We start from the raw sequence: 10,485 nt of genomic DNA, 5'->3' as shown, positions 1-10,485 counted from the left end.
TTTTGTGTGACCGTGTGTATGCAAGACAAGCTTGAGCGGAATTCCACCATCCAAGGTTTTTCCGACGGAAAATCTGATCGTGTGTACGCGGCATTAGCATAGGAAAGGACGCTTACAAGTGTGAATTCCCTGGAGTGTACGAAGGTTATCTTTCCCATTGAAGCCTTTACCGCACATTGAACATAGAAAAGGACGCTTGCCAGTGTGAGTTTCTTGATGTGACATACATTTTTTTCACCCCCCACAAGAAACAACTCCCACACGCTGAACATGAATAAGGATAATTGTCCATGTGCAATCTCTGTTGGTAAATAAGGCTTACTTTATGATTGAAAGGTTTCCCACACTCTGGACATGATTAAGGACGTTAAACTATGAGATTTTTCTGGTGTGAAAAGAGTAGTCCTTTCCGGGAGAAACATTTCCCACACTTTGAACATGAAAAAAAAAGGATAATTGTCCATGTGCCATCTCTGGTGAGAAGTAAGGCTTACGTTATAAATGAAAGGTTTCCCACACTCTGAACATGAATAAGACCGCTAACCTGTGTGAACTTTCAGGTGTGAAAGTAGTAGTCCTTTCTGAGAGAAACATTTCCCGCACTCTGGACATTGGTGAGCGCCCTCACCAGTGTGAACTTTCATATGCTTATTGAGGTATCTTTTGTTGGAGTAACACACTCCACACTCCGAACATATGAAAGGACGCTCTCCTGTGTGAACTCTATGGTGCGCGAGAAGGTCGCAATTCCTAGTAAAACTTCTCCCGCACTCGGAACAGAAAAGGGAGCCTTCGGTGAAGTGACTTCTCTGGTGTGTAAGAAGGGCGATTCTATTGGTGAAAGACAAATTACACACTACACAGGAGAAGGAAAAAGAACCTTCACCGTTGGAAGCATCTTCGAGGCTTGAAGAAGATTTCTTGGGATAAGATGTGGATGTCGATCGATCTGCACTGCGAGAACCTTGATTGACAGCTGAAGTCATAGTGTGGGATCTATCAGAAGGTTTCCCGGTATTACGGGGACCCACTGAGGTCTGCAATTGGCGGGGTCTGTAAACCATATTTTCGGGAATGCGGTTCAGTTTCGGAGAATATTGTTTGAGGACTTTGCCTTTTGGTTTATAATCGTGCGATATAAACTTCATGACATTTTGAACATAATGTCCATCTGTGGAAAGGAATTTTTATTGCATGTATTAGGAATTTGTCATAGATTGTATTCAGGAGAACTAAATACTGGTCTACCAGTCATAAATTTCACAGAGCTAAGGCCTGTGTCTAGGAAGAACTACAACATTAAAATATTATAACAACCAGAAGTATACAATAAACCTACAGTGTATGTTGGGAACATGACGTTATATTGAGGAATGGAGATGGACCTTTCATATGGTGTACAGCGGGGATATGCAATTAGCGGACCTCCAGCTGTTGCAGAACTACAATTCCCATGAGGCATAGCAAGACTCTGACAGCCACAAGCATGACACCAGAGTCAGAGGCATGATGGGACTTGTAGTTTTGCAACAGCTGGAGGTCCGCTAATTGCATATCCCTGGTGTACAGTATCTCCTCCTCATTTGTTGGGAACATGACGCTATATTGAGGAATGGAGATGGACCTTTCATATGGCCTTCTCCATGTCCACCTGCAAGGTGATTAATGTGGCCAGTCTCTGGGTGGAGACCAAACCTGATTTAAGCCAACCAAGCCTGCAATCTCAGTATCTCCTCCTCATTTGTTGGGAACTTGATGTTATATTGAGGAATGGAGATGGACCTTTCATATGATGTACAGTATCTCCTCCTCATTTGTTGGGAACATGGCATTATATTGAGGAATGGAGATGGACCTTTCATATGGTGTACAGTATCTTCTCTTCATTTGTTGGGAACATGACGTTATATTGAGGAATGGAGATGGACCTTTCATATGGTGTACAGTGTCTCCTCCTCATTTGTTGGGAACATGACGTTATATTGAGGAACGGAGATGGACCTTTCATATGGTGTACAGTATCTCCTCCTCATTTGTTGGGAACATGACGTTATATTGAGGAATAGAGATGGACCTTTCATATGGTGTACAGTATCTCCTCCTCATTTGTTGGGAACATGACGTTATATTGAGGAATAGAGATGGACCTTTCATATGGTGTACAGTATCTCCTCCTCATTTCTTGCGAACAAACAGGGCATGAAACATTACTGCAGATTCATGACATTATATAGTGAGGAATGGAGATGGACCTTTCATATGGTCTTCTCCATGTCTGTCTGTCCACCTGCAATGTGATTAATGTGGCCAGTCTCTGGGTGGAGACCAAACCTGATTTAAGCCAACCAAGCCTGCAATCTCAGTATCTCCTCCTCATTTGTTGGGAACATGACGTTATATTGAGGAATGGAGATGGACCTTTCATATGGTGTACAGTATCTCCTCATTTGTTGGGAACATGACGTTATATTGAGGAATGGAGATGGACCTTTCATATGGTGTACAGTATCTCCTCCTCATTTGGGTAGTGTGGTAAATATGATTGCGGTCTTCTGATGAGAACTAGAAATTATCTTTTCATATAGAGTACAATACACACAATACATTGTACAGTGGGGTGGGTACATCAAAGACGTTCTTGCCGTTATCAGTTAAGGTTTCTCAGTGTTTCCTGTATAGGAGGATTTCACACTCAATATTTTATATATTTTTTTTATATTTACAGCTGTGGGGATGAGGAATACTTTGATTCTCAATGACTCTGTATATTATTAAAAAAATAACTGGATATGTTTCTTATTACAAAACCGATAAATGGCTACTAATAATAGTAGGTAAAAACATTGTAGAATGTTGCTCCTGTTTGCTTTGCTGGATCAGGAAGGAATTCTATTAACCTGAAGAAAATTGGGCCGAGCTTTATATGGGTCTTCTGTCTTCATCTGGATCAACTGTTGCTTTGATTTTTTGGTTTATTTTCCCTTTAGAGGAGTTTAATAGACATATACCCTTTCTAAACTGATGTAGCAATACATACATTATACTCTTAGAGCCGGTTCACACTGCGGCGGCGACTCGGCAAGGCGTCCTGAAGACGACTTCAGAGGCGACTTGCAAAATTACTTCTGTATAGAAGTCAATGCAAGTCGCCCCGAGTCGCCCCCGAAGTCGTACAAGAACCTTTTTCCAAGTCGGAGCAACTTGCATCGCTCCTATTAGAACGGTTCTATTGAATACAATGGGCGCGACTTGTCAGGCGGCTGAGTCGCCTGACGAGTTGCCCCAGTGTGAACCGGCTCTTAGAAGTAAAACAAAAATGTATATATGATTTTTGCATTCAATGTTTATTACTTACTTATGTCAATATAAAGGGGAGGTTCCTCCTGTTTACTCTCCATAGTCATCTGCCCCTCCTCCACAGGCCGCTGAGCTGGACTCACCATAGTCTCTTCTTCATCATCATCATCTTTAATCTCAATGATCTCTTCACTCTAAACCCCAAAGATGATACACACATTTGTAAAAAAAAAGGAGCAAGAAGTTACATAGAACAATATCACCTCATAGCTTGGAGTACATTTTTATTTTGAATTGCTAAGTCCCACCTACCTGATGACGCTGGGGGATGGTGTGACCTTTCTGGGCGGAATCCCGGGAATACAGAGGACGGGTACCTCTCTTTGGTGGGTTCCCATTACTGGATCCATCTGTAGAAAGCACATACACTGACTGAATACATTGTTTCTATGTGTTTATCAGATGATGGGGGATCTAGGTGGACCCTCCGTACTGCTCTCTCCTTTACAATAATGTGCACCACCCTACAGTTTGGGCCCCACTGTTAGCTGGGAATACAGAGGACGGGGACATCTCTCTGGTGGGTTCCCATTACTGGATCCATCTGTAGGAAACACACACACTGACTGAATACATTGTTTCTATGTGTTTATAAGATGATGGGGGATCTAGGTGGACCCTCCGTACTGCTCTCTCCTTTACAATAAAGTCTCCTCTTACCTGGTGATGTGAGTGATGAACGATTCTCCATCATGACGTCTTTGTAGGGATCCTTCTAAATACTCCCACTCCTCCTTGGAAGAAAAAACGATATCTGGACAACCTTATAGGAACCTGACACACACAATGATACAGTCACCATCCAGACACATCCCTGGTCTGTTACTGGATAATGTCCCAGAATTTCCCGGCACCGCTCACCTCTCCTGTCAGCAGCTCAGTGATCTTGTAGGTGACGTCTAGAATCTTCTTGGCGCTGGTTACTTCTGTTGTCAGGCAGTGAGGTGAAGGGGCTGTAGAAGCATCACTTCCATTAAAATTTAGAACTGTAGAGTTTTTATTGCTTCTGCAGACTTTATTGTAACATGCGCTAATGTTTACTTTGTTATTCTGTATATTCTGCTCCAGAGAAGACAAGGGGGAATGTTAACTAATATTCTATATATAGTCATTAAAAAGAAAAAAATCGTATCATAATCAAAAACAGTGCAGCACAATTGTGATTCGATTCTGTGACAAAAGAGCACATAAATCTAAGATCTGAAAACTAAACACGGTTCGAATTTCGAAAGAATTTTCTTTAGAAAATCGTATCAAAGAATTTTCGTACGAATTTCGCACCGTTTAGTGGGGCTGCAGCAACAGCCGATTTTCGTGCGGCAAACAAATTTGAGGAATCCGACATGTTGGAAATGTTTTAAAAAACAAATGATTTTCTGATCAATGATGGGAGAATCGTGCGAGAAATGTAATTGAAAAAAAATGCGCATGTGCAAGAAAAGAATATTCCCGGAGAGAAAATAATATTCCCGGAGAGAAACGAATATTCCCGGAGAGAAACGAATATTCCCGGAGAGAAAAGAATATTCCCAGAGAGATACGAATATTCCCGGAGAGATACGAATATTCCCGGAGAGAAACGAATATTCCCGGAGAGAAAAGAATATTCCCGGAGAGAAAAGAATATTCCCAGAGAGAAAAGAATATTCCCGGAGAAGAAACGAATATTCCCGGAGAGAAACGATTATTCCCGGCAACATGAAGGTTTGGTCGGCCGAATTTCGAAAATCAATGGTGGCATCATTGACACTGCCCTGACGGGTCAGTATTTGGCGCATTATAAATCCATTAAATCAATCAATCAATCAATCATCGGATCACAAAAAAAAAAAAACTCTGATTTTTAAAAGAAAAATTTGTTCGAAATTCGACCGTGTATGGCCTGCTTAAATTAAAAAATTAACAAAAAATGGTTCTATATTTAGGATGTATCCGGTCTATAAACCAGAGGCTCTGGATGGACAGTTGGATAAATGGCTCTATATTTAGGATGGATCTGGTCTATAAACCAGAGGCTCTGGATGGGCAGTTGGATAAATGGCTCCATGTTTAGGATGTATCTGTGTAAATATTACAACACACTATCTATGTGTATATCATCATCTGCTGGAGATAAAAGACGTCATAGTGACTATGGAGGAAGAGGACAGACATGAAGGGGGGTTACTGGGTGTAAATATAAAATAAGATCTTATTACCTCCTCTGCTGCCAGTTTCAACAATGTCTCCTCTCAACTTCCTGGAAACTCCCCTCTCATCCAGAACTTCCTGTCTAAAACGTTACATCACTTCCTGTGTTTACCCCGCCTACATCCTGTCTTTTCATTAGATCACTTCCTGTCTGTGTTTTCCCCATAGTATAAGTTAGGCTCCACCTAGTGGAGTTTGTTAAATCTGCAGTCCTTGTTATGTTACGTGGTGCCTCTGTTCTATCAGCAAGCCGCTGTTTCATAGGCGACTCGTCAGAATCTGTAATGGAGGTGACATTCCTTCGCCGCCATCTTGCTACGCCCCGCACTCCTCCATAGTAAGGATTTAGTGAGAAGGCGGCAAGCGGACATCTTGTTACACCCACCGGAGTCTTACATTTCACACTTATTTTTAACAGTATTCTCTGCTTATATAGTGAAATACAGTATTTAAAAAATCGTAAAAGCAGCGGTAAGCCTGCTGATCTCACAGGTTTGCTAACATGACAGAAAAATCAACATCAAAACAGTTTTAGGCAGCGGCGGTGCGTCCATAGTGGGCGCAGGAGCGTCGCCCCCTCTCTCCTGTGCCGTCACTCAAGTCTACAATACATAGAGATTCATGCATTGCATGAATCTCTATGTATTGTCGCTGCTGCCGCCCACTATTCAGATGGCCGGCCCCCTGGTGAGTGCCGTCTATCTGAATAACAATAAATTGTTGGTGTTTGGAAGTGCCTATCCCTGGTTAACACCGACACTCGTCTCAGCCAATCAGGTTCACCGGGTCTGGTTACCGGTAACCTGATTGGCTGAAGCGACATCGAGGGCGGGACTCAGGAGAAGACATCGAGGGAGCGCGAAGGGAGGATGGCTCACCCGAGAAAGGTAAGTGCCGGGGGATGGGGCGGGGAAGCAATCTGGCGGTTTTTGAGAGGGGGCAAACTGGCGGCAATTGATGGGCATAGTGATGACAATTGATGGGCACAGTGGTGACAATTGATGGGCACAGTGGCGAAAATTGATGGGCACAGTGGTGACCATTGATGACACAGTGGCTGCGTTTGATGGCATGGCACAGTGGCGACAATTGATGGCACAGTGGCGACAATTGATGGCATGGCACAGTGGTGACAATTGATGGCACAGTGGCGATAATTGATGGCATGGCACAGTGGTAACAATTGATGGGCACAGTGGCTGTGTTTCATGGGCACAGTGGTTGCGTTTGGTGGGCACAGTGGCGACAATTGATGGGCACAGTGACGACAATTAATGGGCACAGTGGCTGTGTTTGATGGGCACAGTGGCTGCATTTGGTGGGCACAGTGTCGACAATTGATGGGCACAGTGACGACAATTGATGGGCACAGTGGCTGTGTTTGATGGGCACAGTGGCTGCGTTTGGTGGGCACAGTGGTGGCAATTGATGGGCACAGTAGCTGCGTTTGATGGGCACAGTAAGGCTGCAATTGATGTTTTTATTTTCTTTGTTTGCGCCCCTCCCAAAAATTTTGAGCACCAGCCACCACTGGTTTTAGGGATATAAAAAGATGAAATCTCACTATATAAGCTCTGTTTACTGTTAAAAATAAGTGTGCAATGCATAACTCCGGTGGGTGTGTCAAAATGTCTGCTTGCTGCCTTCTCACTCTATCCTTACTGTGGGCGAGTGCGGGGTGTAGCAAGATGGCGGCGAGAGACCGTCACTTGCGTTACAAATTCTGATGGGTAGCCGAATCTGACGAAACACTGCTACCCATCAGAAAGTGCAAGCAAAGTGATGTTCCCTTGCAGCCATCTTGGTACACCCAGCACTCAGCCACACTAAGCCTACAGTCTGAAGTCACGAAGCGGACATCTTTTTACACCCACCATGCATGTCATGCATTTCACACTTATTTCTACAAGTAAACTCTGCTTCTATCATGAAATACAGGATTTTGAAATCCGCTAAGCTTTGTTTTGATGTTGAATCTTAAAAGCAGCGATTTTCTGTCATATTAGCAAACCTGCGAGATCGGCAGGCTTGCCGCTGCTTTTAAAATTCATCATCAAAACAGTGTCACCTATTTCAAAATCCTGTATTTCACTGTATATGTGTGAAATGCAAGACTGCTGTGGGTGTAAAAAGATGTCCGCCTGCCGCTGTATTGTCACAGTTTGCTGCCTATCCTAGAATGCTCCTACTCCAGAAGAAAGCTATTGAGAATCCCCAACAAAGGTTCTCAGATTTCTACTCACCCTAATGCCGCGTACACACGCTCGGAATTTTCTGACAACAAATGTTCGATGGGAGCTTTTAGTCGGAAATTCCGACCGTGTGTAGGCCCCATCAGACATTTTCTGTTGGTATTTCCGACAACAAAAATTTGAGAGCTGGTTCTCAAATTTTCCGACAACAAAATCCGTTCTCTTAAATTCCGAGCGAGTGCAGACAATTCCGATGCTCTGAATCAAGTACGAGACGGAAGCGCGGTCTGGTAAAACTAGCGATCGTAATGGAGATAGCACAGTCGTCACTCTGTAACGGACAGAAAAACGCGAATCGCCGCTCATCAAACTTCTACTAACACGAGATTAGCAGAAGGAACCCAGGGTGGTGCACTTGGTATGGAACTTCCGTTTTATTGTTCCGTCGTACGTGCTGTACGTGACCGCGTTCTTGACGTTCGCAATTTTCGACAACATTTGTGCCACCATGTGTATGCAAGACAAGTTTGAGCCAACATCCGTCAGAAATGTATCCACGGTTTTGTTGTCGGAATGTCCGATCGTCTGTACGTGGCTTTATTCTGAGTAAAGATGAGGATAGGCTATCTGAGGTAATTTTTGGATCTAAACTACCTAAACAAATGCATTCAAATCTGGTCCTTTCGTATGGAATGCCTCCAATCCATTATGCCTAGCTAGATGGGGGACTGGATGTTATCAGTGGATCTTTCCAATCGACACAGACTTCAGTACATCCATAATTCCAAAAGTATCTACATTTTTCGATTCTGGGATGTCACTTTATAAGTTTGTTTGTCTCCCATTCTGAACTTCCATGGCTCCAAGAACTTTCATGAAGTTGCTGCTTCCATTCATCGTACATGTGAGTGTGAAAGGCTTCAGACTGGAGCATTGCCTGGATGACACGATACGATAGGCACCGAGAAACAGTATACCCGAAACTCCAAAATTTATTATTTGCACTATAGGATTTTCAATAACCTTTGGTGGAGATACTGTATATTCACTAAATACCTGGTGGAATGTTTTAAGCGCTGCATTTCTTCTGTTAAGAGTAAACAATTTGATACAGTTGCTGGAGAAGAGAGCTGCCAACTTCCAAGACAAATTTGGATCATCCATGGTAGGAGACACAGAACAGCGGAGAGGGGAGTATAATACCTCTTCTATTACATGGAATGAAGAGGAAGTAGGAGACACTGGACATCGGAGAGGGGACTATAATACTTCTATTACAGGGAATGGAGGGGAGGTAGGATAAACGGGACACGGGAGAGGGGAGTCCAATACCTCTTCTATTACAGAGAATAGAGGGGAGGTAGAAGACACTGGACACCGGAGAGGGGAGTATAATACCTCTTCTATTACAGAGAATGGAGGGAAGGTAGAAGACACAGGACACCGGAGAGGGGAGTATAATAGCTCTCCTATTACAGGGAATGAAGGGGAGGTAGAAGACACAGGACTCCGGAGAGGGGAGTATAATACCTCTTCTATTACAGAGAATAGAGGGGAGGTAGAAGACACTGGACACCGGAGAGGGGAGTATAATACCTCTTCTATTACAGAGAATAGAGGGGAGGTAGAAGACACTGGACACCGGAGAGGGGAGTATAATACCTCTTCTATTACAGAGAATAGAGGGGAGGTAGAAGACACTGGACACCGGAGAGGGGAGTATAATACCTCTTCTATTACAGAGAATGGAGGGGATGTAGGAGACACGGGACACCGGAGAGGGGAGTCTAATACCTCTTCTATTACAGGGAGTGGAGGGGAGGTCGGAGACACAGGAAACAGGAGAGGGGGGTACATTACCTCTTCTATTACAGGGAATGGAGGGGAGGTAGAAGACACTGGACACCGGAGAGGGGAGTATAATACCTCTTCTATTACAGAGAATGGAGGGAAGGTAGAAGACACAGGACACCGGAGAGGGGAGTATAATAGCTCTCCTATTACAGGGAATGAAGGGGAGGTAGAAGACACAGGACTCCGGAGAGGGGAGTATAATACCTCTTCTATTACAGAGAATAGAGGGGAGGTAGAAGACACTGGACACCGGAGAGGGGAGTATAATACCTCTTCTATTACAGAGAATAGAGGGGAGGTAGAAGACACTGGACACCGGAGAGGGGAGTATAATACCTCTTCTATTACAGAGAATAGAGGGGAGGTAGAAGACACTGGACACTGGAGAGGGGAGTATAATACCTCTTCTATTACAGAGAATGGAGGGGATGTAGGAGACACGGGACACCGGAGAGGGGAGTCTAATACCTCTTCTATTACAGGGAGTGGAGGGGAGGTCGGAGACACAGGAAACAGGAGAGGGGGGTACATTACCTCTTCTATTACAGGGAATGGAGGGGAGGTAGGAGACAAGGAAGACCTGAGAGGGGAAGAGTAGAATACCTCTTCTATTACAGGGAATGGAGGAGAGGTAAAAGACACAGGACTCCGGAGAGTGGAGTCTAATACCTCTTCTATTACAGGGAATGGAGGGGAGGTCGGAGACACAGAAAAAGGCGAGGGGGGTATAATACCTCTTCTATTACAGGGAATGGAGGGGAGGTAGGAGACACGGGACACCGGAGAGGGGAGTCTAATACCTCTTCTATTACAGGGAATGGAGGGGAGGTCGGAGACACAGGACACCGGAGAGGGGAGTATAATAGCTCTCCTATTACAGGGAATGGAGGGG

At 44.1% G+C, this 10,485-nt stretch overlaps 1 protein-coding gene and 1 long non-coding RNA gene across 2 annotated transcripts; both read right to left on the bottom strand.

The window, feature by feature from the left end:
* Positions 1-302: 302 nt before the first annotated feature.
* Positions 303-3,641, bottom strand: LOC120910180 (histone-lysine N-methyltransferase PRDM9-like). The gene is made up of 3 exons (XM_040322062.1): positions 3,610-3,641; positions 3,356-3,491; positions 303-1,171 (listed from the first exon to the last, which is right to left on the bottom strand). Exons 2-3 carry the CDS (start codon positions 3,441-3,443, stop codon positions 540-542), a joined length of 720 nt encoding a protein of 239 aa, XP_040177996.1. The 5' UTR covers positions 3,444-3,491; positions 3,610-3,641; the 3' UTR covers positions 303-539.
* A 357-nt stretch (positions 3,642-3,998) lies between these two features.
* LOC120910203 lies at positions 3,999-5,641 on the bottom strand. Its single transcript, XR_005741405.1, has 3 exons — positions 5,556-5,641; positions 4,219-4,310; positions 3,999-4,131 (listed from the first exon to the last, which is right to left on the bottom strand). It is a non-coding gene; the product is annotated as an uncharacterized LOC120910203 (long non-coding RNA).
* Between the last annotated feature and the right edge of the window lie 4,844 nt (positions 5,642-10,485).

The sequence above is a fragment of the Rana temporaria genome, chromosome 8, assembly GCF_905171775.1.
Source record: "Rana temporaria chromosome 8, aRanTem1.1, whole genome shotgun sequence".
NCBI lineage: Eukaryota > Metazoa > Chordata > Amphibia > Anura > Ranidae > Rana > Rana temporaria.
Note: the sequence above shows the minus strand (reverse complement) of the source record. Positions and strands in the feature narration are given on the sequence as shown.